At 39.0% G+C, this 20,078-nt stretch overlaps 1 protein-coding gene across 6 annotated transcripts in view; it reads left to right on the forward strand.

Moving 5' to 3' along the window:
• Nucleotides 1–20,078, forward strand: part of cita (citron rho-interacting serine/threonine kinase a) — a 94,820-nt gene that overhangs the window by 37,937 nt on the left and 36,805 nt on the right. For all 6 annotated transcript variants that reach the window (XM_046838943.1, XM_046838947.1, XM_046838946.1 and 3 more), the window contains exons 11-17: nucleotides 2,103–2,208; nucleotides 4,378–4,521; nucleotides 5,592–5,711; nucleotides 14,105–14,275; nucleotides 17,002–17,055; nucleotides 18,780–18,833; nucleotides 18,981–19,121. In XM_046838943.1, the coding sequence (XP_046694899.1) occupies nucleotides 2,103–2,208; nucleotides 4,378–4,521; nucleotides 5,592–5,711; nucleotides 14,105–14,275; nucleotides 17,002–17,055; nucleotides 18,780–18,833; nucleotides 18,981–19,121 (790 nt within the window). The remainder of the gene's footprint in view (nucleotides 1–2,102; nucleotides 2,209–4,377; nucleotides 4,522–5,591; nucleotides 5,712–14,104; nucleotides 14,276–17,001; nucleotides 17,056–18,779; nucleotides 18,834–18,980; nucleotides 19,122–20,078) is intronic.

Genomic DNA, 20,078 nt, shown 5'->3' on the forward strand with positions numbered 1-20,078 from the left:
CCGTGTGTGTGTGTGTGTGTGTGTGTGTGTGTGTGTGTGTGTATATATATATATATATATATATATATATATATATATATATATATATATATATATATATACACATACACAGTACAGACCAAAAGTTTGGACACACCTTCTCATTCAAAGAGTTTTCTTTATTTTCATAACTATGAACATTGTAGATTCACACTGAAGGCATCAAAACTATGAATTAACACATGTGGAATTATATATGAAATTATATACATAACAAAAAAGTGTGAAACAACTGAAAAATGTCATATTCTAGGTTCTTCAAAGTAGCCACCTTTTGCTTTGATTACTGCTTTGCACACTCTTGGCATTCTCTTAATGAGCTTCAAGAGGTAGTCACCTCAAATGGTCACGCTCATCACTCTCCTTCTTGGTCAAATAGCCCTTGATGCCTTCAGTGTGAATCTACAATTTTCATAGTCATGAAAATAAAGAAAACCGCCAGATGACCTGGCCTCCACAGTCACCGGACCTGAACTATATATATATCAATATATCAATTTGCTCGTATATCGATACGAGTTTTCCCATAAGAAATCATGACATCAGACATTATTCGAAATTACTCAAAATTATTCATATAAAAATAAAAGTACAGTAATACAGTATAATAACACATTTATAAGTGATGTGTATTGCATTACTGTATACTGTAACAATCTTTTTTCGGTGTCTCCCATTAGGGGTCGCCACAGCGGATCATCCGTATTCGTGATCCGCATGTTCGAATTGGCACGTGTTTTACGCTGGATCCTCTTCCTAACGCAACCCTCCCCATTTATCCGGCCTTGGGACCGGCACTAAGAGTGCACTGGTTTGTGCAACCCTAATGGCTGTAACAATAATAATCTTAAATCAAAGCAAATATACGTGATGTTTACTGTACCTTTGAGAAGAGCCTAGGCTGGTATGAGGGAGATGAGAAGGAGGATAGGAGGAGATGGGTTATTGCTTGTACCTCTTTCCATTATGATGTCGGAAAGACTTTCACCCGAACCGACTCGTTTTACTGAATTAACGCTTGTGAGATTCATTTTTTAAAAATTTTTTTTGAGTCACTTGAATCTCTTTCTTTTCTCTCAGTTTTAATCACCAACCAACAATCTAATGACACTGGCTTTTGACCGGTTTCTCATTATTTCTCAGAAATGTGACATTGCATTATCAAAAAAGAGATTTGTAGATCTCAAACCTTGCAAAACATACTCTACTCGGGTAGCTGACTTGGGCGAGCGAAAACAACCAGCTCGGGGTGTGCGATTGCGTTCAAGATTTCAACATACATTTTTGCTCGCATAACAAAACACTCGTGTGTGTGTGTGTGTGTGTGTGTGTGTGTGTGTTTGTATGTATATATATATATATATATATATATATATATATATATATATATATATATATATATATATAAAACATCATTCTCTTCTTGGTACAAATATTAACATGAATCAGAAAGAGATCACAAGTGCAAGAAAAAAAAATAATAATAATTCACACAAACTAAACTACAGGTAAATTACTACTAGTGGAGACTAAATAAGTGATTTGGAATATTACCTAACACTTTGTAACTAAATGCCATGAAGATAACCTCAGATGCATTCAGATTTATAATACTACTACCAATCGATCCAATCATGTCTATGTTTAATACAGTTTGCACATAGTGGACTAAATCTGCAGTTTAACTAAAGATAATCGATCATTACATAACTTATACAACAAATGCATCCTCAGTCTGTTCGTTGTAATCAGGATTATCTCAGGCTTAGATCAGAAAACTCTCCTAATTATCCCCGAGTGTTTACACATTAAAGTCAGTAATGTTTACAAACTGCTCTTGTTTTTCTTATCTAATTTCTAAATTGAGACTTTTATGTTTTTTTTTTGATAAATTATGCATTTAAACTGATCGAAAAACTGCGAGCGGGTGATGTGATTATGCGTGTGGGGGGACAGGGGACTGCTGTCTCTTATTCTACAATTTATGATGCTACATCTGAGACTAATATCATTTGTCGCATTATTCTAACTTTCCTCTGCACATCTCCATCCCTGTGCTTTAGATCAGTGGCGGCAGGCCTCAACTCCCCTGCCAAGTCCAACTCCATGGAAAAAAAACTGCAGCTAAAAAGCAAAGAACTTCAAGACACCCAAGACAAATGTCACAAGGTAGGATTGCACTTCACTGGCGTGAGCATAGTCACTTTTGTGTAAATGTCAGCACGCCGTCATGCATTTTATTGTAAAAGGAGCCGCGCTTCTCGTGCGCTCATGCCCGCGAAAACGAGGTGAAATATTTTATTCGTGCGCTTTGCATACTAATTTGGTTAAAACCTGTACAGGGGTAATGAGCTTTCTAACCTTCTCCGATTTGAAGTTCACTTGTTCTGCAGTTGCACTTCATTAATCGACTCCGTTAATTAACTGATTGCTTTTCACAGTACAGTTTGAATCGCAGGGTCTCATGTGTGCGTTCTCATACAGCGCGTCTTTGTCCTCGTGATGATTGTGAGGAGTGTGTGACCATATAATTAACACTTAACCTGACACTAATGTATGTGGACAAAAGTTTGTGGACACCTGACTGTCACACCGCACAGCGGCGTGGTCTTTGTGTGCAGTAGCATTACAATTTCCTGTACCTCAGGGGGAACTGTAGTGGTCTGCCCCAGACCACATCTCTAATTAACACCTTTAAAATGAACTGCAAGAAATTACTGCACCACAGGCTCCTATGCCCTACATCAGTGCCTGACTTCACCAAATGCTCAATGGACAAATCTCCAAAGCCGTACTCCATAATCTTATGCAAGAGTGGAGGTTATTATGTCAGTAAAGAAAGACTTGATCTGAAAAGAACGAAAAAGCATATATGTATGAGATTTGCAGGTGTCTACAAACCTTTGGACATATAGAGTATATTGATCAGTCCATACAATCTGTAGAGTTTGTAAAAGTTTCACCAATTAGGCACAGACAAACACAAGACATGCTTTCATAGGGGAGAAATTAATGATGAGGTGATGAGATGCAGCTAAGAGTAACCACCCTGTTGTTCCAATCCTAGCATGTCCTCGAAAAGTTTTATTCCTCTTATATCACCCCAGATTTGTCAGCAAATACTTGTTTTTAATTATTATTATTAATGAACTTTTTTTCAACTATTTAGAATTACATTTAAAGTTGAGGAACACCCACATTGATTTCTTTATTTGTCTTTCTCCACACCAGGCCTCTGGTACAAAACTGACCAAGTACTGACACTGGAGAGGATAAAAAGCAAACTGCTTCATTAATCTTTAATAACATATTTATTTTTAATAAATGTGTGTTTTGAATTCGTTTCAGATTATGTAACGTGTCTACCATACAGGTCCCTGTGAATGAGTTGTTGCTATAGAAACAATAATGTGTTAGAATTAGGGTTGCAACGGGACGTAAAATATCCGGTAAATTTCCGGAAACTTTCCGTGTGAACTTCATCTGAAGAATTGTGGAAATATGTCAAGTTGGAAACTTACCAGGAATTTATGGGAATTTAGGGGATAAAATTTGGGGACATTTATATAAACTGTATCATATACAAACAAATATAAACATTTAGTTTTATATTAGATCATAAGCTTTTATGAAAATGACATCTTTGACTTTTAGTATGATTGTGTTGCGCAATAGCTTACACACAGCACAAGGTAGTTTTAAACATAATGCAAGTAATATTTATTTATTTGCGTAAAAACTCGCCAACGTTTTTTGACATTATTTTGCGTGCGGGATTCATGAAATGATGTGTATGTTATAGAGGAATGCACAGTGCATGTACAGCCTCAGTAGTCCTGCAGTAAGTGTGCTGTGTACATGTGAATGATGAACGTGCAGGGGAGAAAGTCAACTGAAATTGCAGTCAATCTGGATGTTAATGTTCCCTGTTATAGGCTGACCTGCAATTTTGTAAATTCCCAGATCAATTCCAGTTAATTCTCGTTAATTCCTGTTAATTCCTATATATTCTTGTTCATTCGCATAGAAAGTTTCCAGTCTTGAAAATTTTGGAACTGGAACTGGAATTTTGCAACCCTAGTCAGAACTAACACATCCAGAAGTACTGTTAGAGTCCCTTCTGTAGAAAATAAGCCAACACTGACTGCCCAATCAGATTTCAGAATTCAGCAACGCTGTGGCTTAACACACACAGGCGTGTCATTGTCAAACACAATTACATCCGGTGTCCATCGGCAGGCACGGAGTTGGAACATATGCTCGTATCATGCGTCCTTTTGGCTGGAGCGACGCTGTAAAATGCATTTAGATCTGGTTCTTGTGTTTGTGGCGGCCCAGATGGAGCAGGAGATCTCGCGCTTCCAGCGTAAGATGACCGACCTGGAGTCGGTGCTCCAGCAGAAGGATGTGGAGCTCAAGGCCTCCGAGACGCAAAGGAGCATCCTAGAGCAGGACCTCGCCACTTACATCACCGAATGCAGCGTGAGTACTCTTGCTCTGAACTACATGGATAGTGTTGGGATTCCTAACAAATGTACACACTACACTTGAATTTCAATCTTCACATGTTCTGTTTTTCTAATTTCAGATGATAATCTTCAAAATAAATGTGTTATCACTACAGTTAGCTGCATTCTATCAAAAACAAGAATATACATTAATATTTGTATAATTTGTCTAACAAAACCACCAAAATCTCCATTAAATGTCCAATTCTGTTGAGGTCTTTTTAATTTATAAAGGCCATAGACTATGATTTTAACACTTTTATACTATTCGGACCACATACCCTATGGATGTGGGCGGGGCTTTTCTGGAAAAGCACACTCCCATTAGGAAAGGAAAGGTGATCAGTCAGAAGAACTTTTTAATTCACAGAGACCTTTTCCTCTAAAGGAACAAGTGGAGCCAAAACATCCCAGCATAATAGATCCAATGGACCATGCTGGTCAACCATTTAGGTCTTCTTGGTCCACCAAGCTTGGACATAAGAGAAAATGATGATTCATCTAGCCATATTTTCCCACCCTGCATGTCTCTGTAATTTTTATATATATTTTTTGCATCAGTGATCTTTTAGATATATGTTCATCTCTGTATTTGTTTCCAATACACACATTTTCGCTTTCAACCACAATTCTCAACAATGCTTTTTCTTGCTGTTGATATAAATCAAGGTCACCTGGGTGAGCATTTTTATACATGTCACAGCACATGACAGCATGCGAATTGCTTCATTGTTTCACACAGTACATGTGTCCGGAAGCACCACGTGCCTCTCCGCTTATTTATTTAGGGTTTACTTTTAACTTGTCACCAATTATATTTATCAGATTGTTACTGAACTTTGTAAGGTTGTTGTAAATCTTTCATTCTAGATCTATAGTGTTATCAGTCGCTAAATTGCAAATGTGGGTAGCGCCGATCGATAGACATGCTGCCCTCAGTTATCTGTCCATGACCGAGGTGTTCTTAGGATGAGTTACAGCCTGTGTATCTCTCTGTACGAGAGTTGTCCTATTCATCGTAATTGTGTGCGTATGTGTGTGTAGAGTTTGAAGCGCAGCTTGGAGCAGGCTCGTGTCGAGGTGTCTCAGGAGGATGACAAGGCTCTGCAGCTGCTTCATGACATTCGAGAGCAAAGCAACAAGCTGCAGGAGATTAAAGAACAGGTGAAGTGCCTCAAACATTCATTAAACTATATTATTACATATTATTAGCTTCAGCCTACTGCCTCAAATTCCAATCATTACTCATTTTACATTAGAACACGGCCTTATACCTTCTTATTACATATTACAACACAACTTACAGTATATATACACTTATATCTGCATACACGGGTAGTCCCCGACTTACGATGGAGATAATAACTGGCAACAAATTTGTGTGAAAACTGCCATTTCGGCCCAGTTTCTGCAGCAAGGGCATCATGTTCTGCTTCAGGATGTCACAGTACATGTTGGAATCCATGTTATCTTCAATGCATCACAGTTCCCCAGCAGCACTCATGCATCCCCAGACCATGTTGATACCACCACCATGTAGGCAAGACACAATTTTCTTGTTCCTCCTCATAAGGGTGTTACCACACACCCTTGGACAACATCTGAGCCAAACAAGATCTTAGTCTCTCTTAGACCACAGGACATGGTTCCAGTAATTCATGTTCTTGGTCTTCAGCAAACTGTTTGTGGGTTTTCTTGTAAGGCAGCTTCAGATGAGGCTTTCTTCTGGGATGACGGCCATGCAAAGAACCTGGTTAAAGAGCGAGGTGTATGATCTGATAAGAGGACCTTCTGCAAGCTCTAAAGTAATGCTGCAGCACTCATGTGTCTGTTTTTTGAAGCAGTTTCTGCACCCGACGCACAGCACAGCGACTTAACTTTTTTGATGCACCCTTGCGAGGTCTGTTCCGGGTGGAACCTGTCTTGGAAAACCTCTGTATGACACTGGCTAATGTACTACAGCCTCAGCCATCTTTGTGGAGAGCAACAATTCTAATTCTTAAATCCTCAGAGCGTCTTTGCCATGAGGTGCCATGTTAAACATCCAGTAGTCAGTATAAGAGAATTGTACTCAAAGCACCAAATTTTAACTGCCCTAATACGAGACACAAATTCTTAAGACGTATAGCTGTTATCACTTAGGGTGTACTCACATTTGTTGCAAGATCTTTTGACAATAATGGCTGTATGTTGAGTTATTTTCAGAGGACAGTAAATCTGTACTGCTATACAAGCTGCACATTGACTACTCTAAACTATATCCAAGTTTCATTTCTATAGTATTGTCCTTTGAGAAGATATAATAAAATGGTTGCTGAAATTTCACATCGCTATACTTAAAAAAAATTCATACGTAAAAAAAATCAAGCAAAATAGAATTATTTAATCCCCTTTGGATTATGTTTTTTTTTCTTCTTCTTTTAATATTTAAATGCAAGTACTGGCCTAGACATAAGTTATTATTACTTGAGAGACAAATGAAACTGTCAGAGTGACTGCCAAAGACACCGCAGCATCATTCAAGCGCACATCACCACCACTGTTGAGCCCGAGTTGGAAGAAGGGCTTTGATGAACACCGCCAGTTTGCCTGATGAAACTTTTTTCGAAATCTTTCTCAACTTTTAAACCTGTAGCATGGAACAGCTCAAAGTCTCAAGCCATGTAATTGGAAACAAAAGCAACAGTGCTTTCTGGGGCATGAAAATTCTGTCGTACATTTTTTTGTAAAAGAAATTAACTGAAGAGCAAGAGAACTACAGCCAGCATAAATGTATCAGCAATTAACTGTGGCATTCTCACTGCTGAGCAGCATTTTTTTATTCTATAAATTCTGCACTCATGCAGGCAGAAAAAGGAAAAACGTTCACTGTAGATTTATAGTGTTATAGATATTCAGTATTTATTTACCTGCTTTTTATTATGCACTTTAATATACAGGGAATGATTGTACAGTGAACTGATGGAGATCACTACCAATGAAGGACAAAGAAGCAAATCCTTTAGTCAGCACAAAGATATTCAGTTATCAATTTCTGTCTCACTTTCTTTTTTACTCACTCTTTCTCTCTCTGTCTTTTATGCTGTTGGTTTCTCTCTCTCTCTCTCTCTCTCTCTCTCTCTCTCTCTCTCTCTCTCTCTGCATTTCCTTTTCTCAGTGAATCTCTCTTTCACTTTTTGTTCCTCAGTGTCTCACACTTTCTCGGTTTATCTTTGTCTCTTGTCCAGTCTTTTCTCCCGTCTTTTTTTTTTAGTCTCACTCTCTTGCTCCCACTCTTTCTCTCTTTCTTTATCTGTGTGTGTGTGTGTGTACATTATACAATCAATGAAGCAGAGCTGATTCAGCAGCAGACTCAGTGAGACCTTCAACTTTTGGTCGACATTCAACTCGCAGTGCTGCAGTATAGCTGGGATTTGCTAAGATATGCACGACCTCTTGGGGGGTAAAAAAAACTTTTGGTCATTAAATTGAGTTGTGTCTGTTTTAATCGAGGAAACAAATGAGTAGAAGCGGATGCGTTCTCTATAGAATGAGAGTGTGCACTGATTTGGTGCAGGAAAAGATGAAGCACAAAGAAAAGGGAATGGAGGAGGAGGTTTGGGAGAAGGGGAAACGGCAGAATGACTCATTTCTGTCTGCGTACACGCAAATGCAGAGGCGAGCTTCATCTTCTCGGGAACAGTCGCGATTAGTGATTAAGAAGATCAGGACAGTGGCAGAGATCTGTTCAGCACCTAATCCAAAGTTTTCTCTCTGTTCTGCACAAATTCTCTCACCTTGTACTGGCACACACACACAAGCACACACACTAATCAAATACTACTCTGCTTTTCTCTACTGTACCATACTGCATGCTATAAAATGTAATCAAATACTATACTACATTGTTCTACATAATTGAAACACAAATCAAATATTGTGCAGCACTATATACATTTTGATAAAACAAATGAATATATTGCATTTCATTGCTATACTGTATTATACTATACTTTACAAACTTGAATCGAACACCAAGGTAATGTTGAATCTTATTTAGATTCACATCAAATATACAGTATGTTAATCTGTGGTTTTACAACTAAAATCGAACAATAGACTGTATTAAACTATATTAATCAGTGGCATCATTTATTAAAGGGACAGTGCATTTAGGAGACAAGGTGAGGGAGGTGAGATTGAGATGGTTTGGACATGTGCAGAGGAGGGACATGGGGTATATCAGTAGGAGAATGCTGAGGTTGGAGACACCAGGAAGGAGGAAGGCCAAGGAGGAGGTTTATGGATGTGGTGAGAGAAGACATGCAGGTAGTTGGTGTGACAGAGGCAGATGTAGAGGACAGGGGGGTATGGAGACGGATGATCCGCTGTGGCAACCCCTAATGGGAGAAACCGGAAGAAGAAGAATCAGTGGCATACTCACAACCATTAATATAAAATGGGCAATGTACAATTCAAAGAATTTACTGTAAAGTACTATGTTGCAATACAACGCACATACAAGAAGTCGAATGTAACACTGTTTAGCTGTTCGAATTTGGCTGCTAACTTAATAAACTATACTTTGTTATAGATTCTTAAATCAAACTATACTTCACCGTATAAAACTACATATACCTGAATCAAATATGAAACTATAGTACTATCGTTAATTTAAACACTACTATACAATATACACACATAGATATAAATTGTACTCTATAAATCTATATAAACTTTTGAATATGACACTATAAACCATGAGTCTTCAACTCGGGGGTCTGCGGCAGTACTGTAGGGGCTTTTCTTTTTAATGTTAAATCGCAAATTTTTTTTATTATTATGTTGGAAAACCGCCGTTCGGCCCACTTTCTGAAGGGAGGGCATCATGTTCTGCTTCAGATTGTCACAGTACATGTTGGAATCCATGTTTCTCTAAAGGAACTGCTTCTCAGTATTAGCAGCACTCATGCAGCTCCAGACCATGTACTAATGCTACTACCACCGTTCTTGGTACTTTTTACCAGGGTGTTACCACACATGCTGGACACCATCTGAGCCGAACAAGTTTATCTTAGTTTCAGTAATTCATGCTCTTGGTCTCCAGCAAACTGTTTGTGGGCTTTCTTGTGAGGCAGCTGCAGAGGAGACTTCCTTCTAGGACGACGGCCATGCAAACCGACTTGTTGCAGTGTGAGGCGTATGGTCTGAGCACTAACAAGCGGACCTTCTGCTTTTGCAGCCTCTAAAGCGATGCTGCAGGACTCATGCGTCTGTTTTTTGATGCAGTTTCAGTTTGTACACAGACAAGTTCTTTGTCATTTTCGCTGCTAATGTGTCTGTAATGGAGAAAGCATTAAAAAGTCTTATTATCCTGGTTCGCCTTCATGCTTTGGCCATCATTTAGAGCTGTGTGTTTACAGTAAAAAGCTTGCCAAGGCTTTTTCAACAAGGGACTGTTGTGACCTGTGGGTAGCAGGTAGGACACACACACATGCTTCTCCTTGTTTTGTACTTAAGGCTCCACAGAAACATTTGTAGTTTTTCAAGCAACTGTATTTAAAAACAGGGATAATAAGGCACACAAATCGAGCTGTCAGACTGTGAGAGATGGGAGAGCAGGGACATTTGATATAGAGGGTAATATGCCAGAGGTAATCCAGATGGACCAATAGCAAGGAAGGATGTGTCCACTGGTGGTGATGGACTTTGTGTGGTCTTTGTAAGCGTCCCATGTTAGTTAAATGCAATTCTGCTGTGCGTCTAACTAGTGCTTGGCCTTCCTTTTTCAATATGTGCTGTCCGTCTTCTTCCTTGATTATGATCAGCTATTAATCTGGCCCTTTTGTACCGCCAATCAGTTGTCTTTCTGTGTCTTCAACTCCCTCTTCCCTTCAATCTGTTGAACCCTCCAGGCTGTGGTGAGGGTCATGTCTGGCTCTAGGGGTTCTCAGTTGGAAAGGTGGTTAGTAGCTTGATTGATTTGCCGCATGTCGGCGAGATTCTTGCGTCTCCTCTCCCCATCCTTCTGTTTCAGTGCCTCTATCACCAGCCTTCTGCCAGCTGGAACTGTCACTTAGAGCTTTTTTTCTCCTCTACTATTTCTTCACCTTTCATCTCTCTTTTATCACACCCAATTCGTCCCTTAATCCAGAGTAGTCTTTTTCCCTACAACTGTAATTAAAAAATATCAACAGCCCAAAATATCGCACCCCTCAAATTTGTACAATTCCAACATTAAAACTTTAGAATGATTTTCTTTGCCCAGAATCTTCTTTTCGCCCCTCGCTGTTTTCTCCCCGTTTTTCTTTTTTTTTATTATGCAGCGTCTTCTATGTTACCTGTCCAGAGCGCTCCGGAGTTTAGTGGGAGGTGCGTCAGTAATAGCGGTCAGTGGGGAAACACGGTGCTCTGTGTTTTTAGTTAAATGGTCTCAACAAACTTTTTTTTATATTCGAGTTACTTAAGGAATCATTTTAGCTCTATTTTCATCTATTTCTTTTGTTCTACAGTTAGAGGATTTTGGTTTGTCTGTTTGTGGTCAATACATTCACTTTATTAGTGAAACTACAAATCATTCTTGAATCTTTTTTCCTAAAGTTATATCTCTGCTTTATTGTGGTTGCTTAGGCAACAGTTTTAGCACATCTGTGAATATGCAGCTCACTGAGTCTGGGTGCATGGCCTTTGAAAATGCTGCTTGCCGCTTGAATTATTATTAGAATTCATCAAGCTGTGAATAAAATTAGTATGACTGAGTTGTCTGTTTTATCAGGTACAGTCTTTTTGCATTTGAAGGCAATTAGTGTTTTTGTCATTTCTTTCTGCATTGCAGTAGGTTTGCATCTGTGATGTAGCTGATAGTAGAATGGCTTTTTTGAGACTGGTGTCATCATAGTCCACTCTTGAGAATACTCTTCAGGCTGAGGAGGCTACACTGAAGTAGTGAAATGATCTTTGAGCCCTTTCTTTCTTTCTCAATTCCTTTAATGTATCACAAACCAATAAAAGCAAGCTCCTTGGCTGCCTTGAATATCCACTCAGAAATGTGGATTTTTTTCCTTTTCTTCTTCCATGGATCACAATTAAACTCTAGCTTTTGGTTTGAATTGTCATTTTCTGAATTGCAGATTTGCTTTGTATTACTCATTATTAAAGCACTTCCTAGTCGACTTTCAGTCCATAAACCAGAACTGTTTCACATTGTAGCATCAACCAGCATCACTAGAGTCCATGGTGAGGGACGTCTGACACACTGTTACCTGTTCAAAAAAACTGTAATCATACCATTAATATGTGCAACATCAATATTTTACCTGTGTTCATTTCTATATGTAGTATACGTAGCTCATTGTTTTTCAGTATTTAAAACAAATACATTTTTTTGGACACCTACTCAGTTTTGCATACACTTTTTTTTTGGTATATTGTATATGCTTACAAGTACACTTTCTTTTCTGTATAACATATACATTAGGTATACTGGTCGCCGCTACTTTTGTGTATTTTTTGTATCTGTCTTGAACTGTCTGTTTGCACTGTCTTTTGTCTTTGAACTTTATGTGGCTAGAACCACTTACTTTAGTCTTTAGCTCTGTGTTCTGTTATGCAGCTCTATGTTGCATCACGCTCTAGCTCTATAATGTGGAGAAGTGTGGCAGGAGTGATTTGTGATAGAAGGGTACCTGCAAGAGTGAAAGGGAAAGTTTGTAGGACTGTGGTGAGACCCGCTATGTTGTATGATTTAGAGACAGTGGCATTGAAAACAAAGACAGGAGGCGGAGTTGCTGCGATTTTCGTTGGGAGTGACGAGGATGAACAGGATTTTAAACGAGTTTATTAGAGGGACAGCACATGCAGGACGTTTTCGAGACAAGGAGAGGGAGGCTAGATTAAGATAGTTTGGACATGTGCAGAGGAGGGACATGGGGTATGTCGGTAGAAGAATCTTGAGGATGGAGCCACCAGGAAGGAGAAAAAGAGGAAGGCTAAGGAGGAGGTTTATGGATGTGGTGAGGGAAAACATGCCGGTGGTTAATTTGAAAGAGGCAGATGTAGAGGACACGGTGGTATGCAGACATATGATCCGCTGTGACGACTCCTCACCGGAGCGGATGAAAGAAATTGTATTCATAACTCATTCATGATTACCACAGACAAGATTTTCAGCACATTCTTCAGATGTATAAGATTTGGCTATATTATGTAAAAAAAAATACAGTGATTTACCAAGTGTATACGAGATACAGTTATAGCTCTGAAGTGCGTCTCACTATTTTCAAATGCATTATGTTTTAGTATAAACACCTAAATCAATAGTTTTTTCTTTTTTTTAAAAACATTTCACTGGTTATTAAATCTATTTATCCTCAAGGCAACTATTGGGGAAAAAGACACTAAGATCTTGGATATAAAATATGCATTCCAAGTCTCTTACACTATTGTCCACTTCTCCTGTTATACATTTACACTGTTCAGGCATAACTTTATTACCACCTGCCTAATATTTTGTTGGTTCCCCTTTTGTTGACAAAACAGTCCTGATCTGTCGAGCATTAACAGCATTAACTTCTGCAGCAATTTGGATCGGAACCACACTGGCCAGCCTTTGCTTGAGCCTCGGCTGCCCACAACCCTGTCTCCAATTCACCACTGCTCCTTCCTTGGAGCACTTTTGATAGATACTGACCACTGCAGATCGGAAACATCTCACAAGAGCTACAGTTTTGGAGATGCTCTGCCTCAGTCGTCTAACATTACAACTTGGCCTTGTGAAACTCGCTCACATCCTTACGCCTACCCATTTTTCCTGCTTCTAAAACATCAACTTTAAGGACAAAATGTTCGCTTGCTGCCTAATAGATCCCACAGACTAACAGGTGCCATGAAGAAGAGATTATCAGTGTTATTTACTTCACCAGTCATAATGTTATTTTAATATTGCATTGACTCTGATATTGCACTGACTGCTTATACAAACTTTCTATATTGCATTGACAATGTAAATGTAAATGTGACAATGTAAATTTTAAAACTTGACCTCTAAAGATTATTTCAGTCTATTGCTGTTACTTCCGACTGCGAGAAAGGACTCGCAGAACTGCGCTTGCTTATGCGAAAGCTTGATTAGTCACTGTTGACTATGTGCCACGATGCACCTGACTCCCTCTTACTTTCATTAACCTGGCTCATTCCCATCAGCAATTTCATACCATCAGATGCTCTGCTTTTTATTGCTCAGGAATGGGGAACAATAAATTTTGGCCTGCTTGAGCTCACTTTAATGTCTCCTCTAAATACATGCTTTGTGTCCACGTTCTGCATTGAGACATCAGTTAAGATTTAGAAGGCTTTTGTGATTACTCACAGGCATGAATACCCTTGTATGAACGCCCTTCTCTTGATGGGAGGATGTTGACTTTGTCGCACGTCATATAACACAGTTATGCTAATCGTTTTCTTTTATGATTTAATAGATTAACACGTTTCCCTTTCTCTCGCTGCGAAAGCTCATATCAGGTCTTTTATGCATGCGCGTATCTCTTGCCTGAATATCTGCTTGTGTGTGTGACATGCAGGAGTACCACGCTCAGCTGGAGGAGATGCAGGTGACCATTAGGCAGCTGGAGGAGGATCTGTCTGCTGCCCGGCGCCGCAGCGATCTGTACGAAGCTGAGCTGCGAGACTCACGCCAGACCAGCGAAGAGCTCAAGAGGAAGGCTGCAGACTACCAGCAGAGAATCCAGAAGGTGTGTGTGCACGCACAAGAGTAATTGATTAGTGAGGACTCTAGATTCAGTTTCTGTTCATTCATGGTTGTTTGCTGACTTATCGATGAGCTTAAGGAGAAGCAAAATTGCAGCAATTTGTATTTTAAAAGCATGACCTTTAAAGTCCCAAGGAAGCTAACTCTTCTAATGAGGTTAATCTTGCTCTTGTGGCAAATTCAGTATTCCTGTACTATTAATAATTGGGGAATTTCCAGTAACTACTAAAATAAAAATCTCCCCCCCCCCATTTGAAGGTGGGCAGGGCTAAAACAGATCAATGCTTACAATCTCATGCATGATAATGTTTTATTTTTTCCTGTATAACCTGATCGAAAACTACGCATTTGCTCTTGAAGGATCTGTTTAAGCAAAATCAGCAGATTCGTGCACAAACACAATCAGGAGAAAAAATAATTTGATTGCATTTACTTTTTCTTCATAAAATTCAACCCTACCAACCAGTACCAACCTCAATACCAACTGCTTATCCATACCACAGGAAACAAATAGAACGATTTTATCTATTGCCTGGAACATCACAAGAGCAGCCTCCTATTTCCACGAGATATGAGATATGCATCCATAGCCAACACTCTATCCAAGGAACTGTAGACTACAAAGTTCAGTCTAAGGATCCATACTGGTTCACACTATACAAACTATCTGCACTTATCTAACTTTTCTTTAAAAGCATATATATATATATTCATATTCTTGTTTCGGCTTCTCCCAATATGGGTCGCCACAGCGGATCATCCGTCTTCCCCTGTCCTCTACATCTCCTTCTTTTAAACAGACTAACTCCATGTCTTCCCTCACCACATCCATAAACCTCCTCCTTGGTCTTCCTCTTTTCCTCCTTCTTGGTGGTTTCATCCTCAGCATTCTCCTACCAATATAACTCATGTCCCTCCTCTGAACATGTTCAAACCATCTCAATCTCACCTCCCTCACCTTGTCTCCAAAACATCCTACATGTGCTGTCTCTCTAATAAACTCGTTTCTAATCCTCGTCACTTTCAATGAAAATCTCAGCATCTTCAGCTCCTGTTTCTATGGATTATGATGTTTACAGAAGATTACTGTTATTTGTGGTGAGACCTGACCTGCAGACCTGTCCATCACCACTGCAAACAGGAAAGGACTCAGAGCCGATCTTTGATGCAGTCCAACCGTCAGCTTGATTCAGTTTGTCGACCCTACTGCACACTTCAATGCTGTCACACTGTCCTCATACATTCTGACCTTCTCTTTACATTTCCCTCAACATTCTTAAAGCAAATATAGCGTCCGTGGTGCTCTTCCTCGGCATGAAACCATACTGTTGCTCAAAGATGGTCACCTCTGCCCTCAGCCTGGATTCCACTAACTTTCCCATAACTTCATGGTATGACTGATCAACTTAATTCCCCTGTAGTTACTGCAGGTCTGCACATCTCCCATATTCTCATAAACCGGTACCAGCAAAATCTGTCTCTATTCCTCAGGCATCCTCTCACCTTCCAAAATCTTGTTAAACAATCTGGTTAAAAACTACACTGCCATCTCTCCTAAACATCTCCACGCTTCTACCGGTATGTCATCTGGTCCTACCGACTTTCCACTCTTCATCCTCTTAATAGCTGCTCTCACTTTCTCCTTACTAGTCATATCCACTTCCTGCTTCACCAACTCCACACCATCCAACCTTCTCCCTCTCTCATTTTCCTCATTCATCAGCTGCAAAAAACACACTCTCCTCACTAGTCAACACATTTCCATCTCCATCGTTTATTGTTCAAACTTTCAGCACATTCTTCACAGCTTGGTCCCTCTGCCTAAAAAGAGGCGAAATGAAAACCTTCAACGCAACACACATTTATTCATGACACCTTTTTTTTTTTACTCAGACATAAAAAACAGTAAATAAACTCCACCAAAACAAACAATGTTTAATCACTAAACATTTGTTTAACTGATGCGCCAAGTCTTAAATCAAGCATTAAAATCCGCCATGGTGCACACATCCGGCAAATAAAACTGTCCGTGTGGAAACATAGCAAAAGTTTGGTGTCCTGATGATTTAGGTCATTTAAAACACCATAATTACATAAAAACATTTACAAGAATATTTTGTCGTCATATGTTGAGTTTGTTTTCATTAATAATAAACGTACATTTACTTAAAGTATCATATTTTTCTATGGCCATGTTGATTAGAGTATTAAAAACTTGAAAAAAAGTTTTAATTTAAGGTACATTAAAATAGATAAAAATGTCCGATTGAGTTGTAATTAATCACAAATTCATGTGATTAACAATCATGTGATTAATTCTCGATGAAATTTTTGTATCGATTGACAGCTATAACTTTATTTATAAATGTGTGTGTGTGTGTGTGTGTGTGTGTGTGTGTGTGTGTGTGTGTGTGTGTGTGTGTGTGTGTTTGTGTGTGAGTGAGTAAGTGATTTTTTTGTACAAAATTGTATTTATTTAATTATTTTTCTTTTAACTTTTCCCTAGTCTTAGCTGTGCTATTTAATTCTGTATTAAAGAAACATCTTTAAGTGTGTTAATAACCTTTATAGCTTCCTCTCTTAGAAACTGAGAAAGTGAATTCTGGCTGATTTGTCAGCAGGTTTTCAAGAGATGAAAGCCAAATGTCACCATCATGACCTTTTAAAGCTGAAGTGTATGTGTGTGTGTGTGTGTGTGTGTGTGTGTAGGCAAAAGAGCAAGGCAAGGCTGAGGCGGAGGAGCTGCTCACCAAGCTGGAGAAGGTAAGGCCCGCCTGACTAGTCTGGTTTCACTACACTGCGGCATTGCTTGCCCTCGGGAGGGCTATCGAGTGTGATGTTTCACCCTAATGCGCCTTTATGGAAGCTGCTAATAAAAAGGAACAGATCTATTGTCTGTATTTCTCTCCTAAAATAGACATTAATATTTGAACACCTCTGACTTTGGACCCTTACACATTCAATCAGACTCTCATCTACTATCATTCAGCCCTACTGGTCCCGAGTCTTTGGTTCCCAGAAAATAACACATTTCACACTACACTAAGCCTTGAGTGGAATAGAATTAGTGTGTGTGTGTGGGCGTTTGTATTCCCCGTTTGCTCGGCCTTCAATTGCTACGCTCACCCCCACCCCCACCCCCCAAAAAAACCCTCAGAGAGATCACTTTTGGTTTAAGTTGCTTTAAGTGGCTTTTATCAAGCTGATACTTGAATGTGATGATAGCCAGTGATTATATCTATTATCTTGATGCAAGTAGTTTCAAAAGGGTAGCCGACTTGCCTTGTACTTATTAACTACTGTAAATGGTGAGATACAAGAGCAGTGAGCTTACATGGTTTTGTTGTTGCATCATGGGGAAAAAAGAGCTGCAAAACTCTGACTCTTCATATCAGCAGTGGTGGACAGTAATGAAGTAAATGTAATTAGTTAGTGTATTTAAGTAGCTTTACTTAAGTATTTCCATTTGGGGAGATTTTTACTTTACTTCACAACAAATATCAGATTTTTACTCAACATTTTGCGAAATCAGTCGTACTGTTTATTTAAATACTGGTCAAACACTTGGTCGCATTTTGAGAGGAATAAATGATGGAAGAAACTCCTGACTAACTTGCCACAACAAACGAAACCTTATTCTTGTGAATTCTTCGAAGTAGTTGAAAAGGTTTTGGGCTCATCAACATCACATGAACTGAGTCGATTAAGCAGAAGTCTTGTGACCAAAATGATAATAAGAACATTATAGCCATATTAAATTATAGTACTTTGGATACTTCAATACATTCAAAGGCAAATACCTTTTGTAGTTTTACTCAAGTGAAAGTTTAAAGGGAGCACTTTTACTGGAGTCATATATTACCTAGTGTATCTCTACTTTATCTGAAGTACATGGTTTGTCTGCTTCATCCTCCAAGAAAGTGTAGGAAAAATACACGAAACACAAAATAGCGCCACCAGTAAACCTAGTGAGTATTAGGAAGATGTGTCCATCTGTCTCTACCGTCTCTACCATCTCTATCTCCAAGATCTCTACCATCTGTTCATTGTTAAAAACACTATACAAATAAAAAAGAATTGAATTGAACAACCATTTTTTTTCCACTTTTTTTGTTTAATTGCCTGTTTATTCTGAACACATTCCTATGGACTGTATTGTTCACTAAATGAGGTTTACAAGCCATTATGTTGGGTGCTTTTGTCTGGAATAGAAAAGCCTTCTCTAAGGGTTCTTCTCTTTGATTGGACTTTCATATGAGTAAATCACTTTTATGTGAGTAATTTATTACCTAAACACATTAACAACACCTGAACTGATGTTTCCATCATCCTGTACATCGAGTCTGCATGCCTGTTTTTAATTCTTGCCTCCCCTTTTCGTAAATATCCAACCCCTCATGAAATAGTGTGCTGTACGGTCTGTGTACTTCAGCGCTGTCTGCGAGTGTGTATGAGAGATAGATTGGTTAATATTTTGTGTGTTTCAGACCAATGCAGAGCAGCAGCTAAAAGTACAGGAGCTACAGGACAAGCTGTCTAAGGTACAACATGCACAAGCTTTAATAGATAAATCAACAAAATGTCAACCTTCGTGTCGTGTGTGCGCCTTATGTTTTTTTTAACCTGCTATCACTTATACCGGCTCCATAATACAAGTACTACGAGGGATAACCTTTCACCCTGAACAGGCGGTAAAGGCGAGCACGGAGGCCACGGAGCTCCTGCAGAACATCCGTCAGGCCAAAGAGCGGCTGGAGCGCGAACTGGAGCGGCTGCGTAGCAAAACGGATTCCAGCGACACACTGCGCAGACGCCTGCGCGAGACCGAGGCAGGATGCGGCACTGCTCACACTTACAGACTGTCACCATCACCGGCATTTACACCATCTGTTCACATTCTTCATTATTCATAGCTAATTCTGTCAACAAAATCGGTGAAGTGCTTCCTGGCGAAGGCGTTGTGAATTTTGTCAAGACCGTGCGTAAAAATATATTAATTAAGCGCAATTGTGACAAAAAATGTGACCGAAACAGGATGTTATCAACATACTGGAAACCTTTCTAAGGTCAAACAAGGATAGTTCTGGTTGTTTGATGGCGCAAATTCAGCATCCAATCTGGCTTTTGCCTATGCTATATGTCATAGGCTTCATTTCATATTAAACGCTGCCTTTGTAATTGAAATAAAATAGTTCAGATTCATGTAATATATATATTTTATATATATTCAAAGGTTTTGTCTCCTGAAAATCTAAAGACAGAAGGAACCTTAACTTCATCGTGCTCAGCAGTGTTTTGTTAATTAGTGGCGTGTGAAATGATTTCGTTTTTTTGTTCTGTTTTGACAAATGTGACTTCCATTTAAGTCTAATGGAGCAAAGTTAATCATTTCGACAGCAGTCAAAAATTATAAAGGATATTTGCACGGAAGTCTAACGCTATTACCAGATCAATCGATAATTTGTTCAGATGAACACAGGCGATATACACTCACAGGCCACTTTATTAGGAACTAATAACACAACTGCACATTCTCAGCTACTCATGTGGCAGCAATGCGATTCAAGCATTCAAGCAGATGCAAATCAGCATACAAACATCAAAACACCAGTTTCAGGGAATTGCATGATTAAAATTTTTTTTACATTTTTTTTGCATTTCACAGCTAAAACATGACTGGATAATTGCACAAGTTCAGGGGTACAGCTGTTCCTATATCCGCTGCTGCAAATGTATATTTTTATGTATATATAAAATGATGAAGAAAAGAGGAAGGGCTTGAAATA

The sequence above is a fragment of the Silurus meridionalis genome, chromosome 25, assembly GCF_014805685.1.
Source record: "Silurus meridionalis isolate SWU-2019-XX chromosome 25, ASM1480568v1, whole genome shotgun sequence".
Taxonomy (NCBI): domain Eukaryota; kingdom Metazoa; phylum Chordata; class Actinopteri; order Siluriformes; family Siluridae; genus Silurus; species Silurus meridionalis.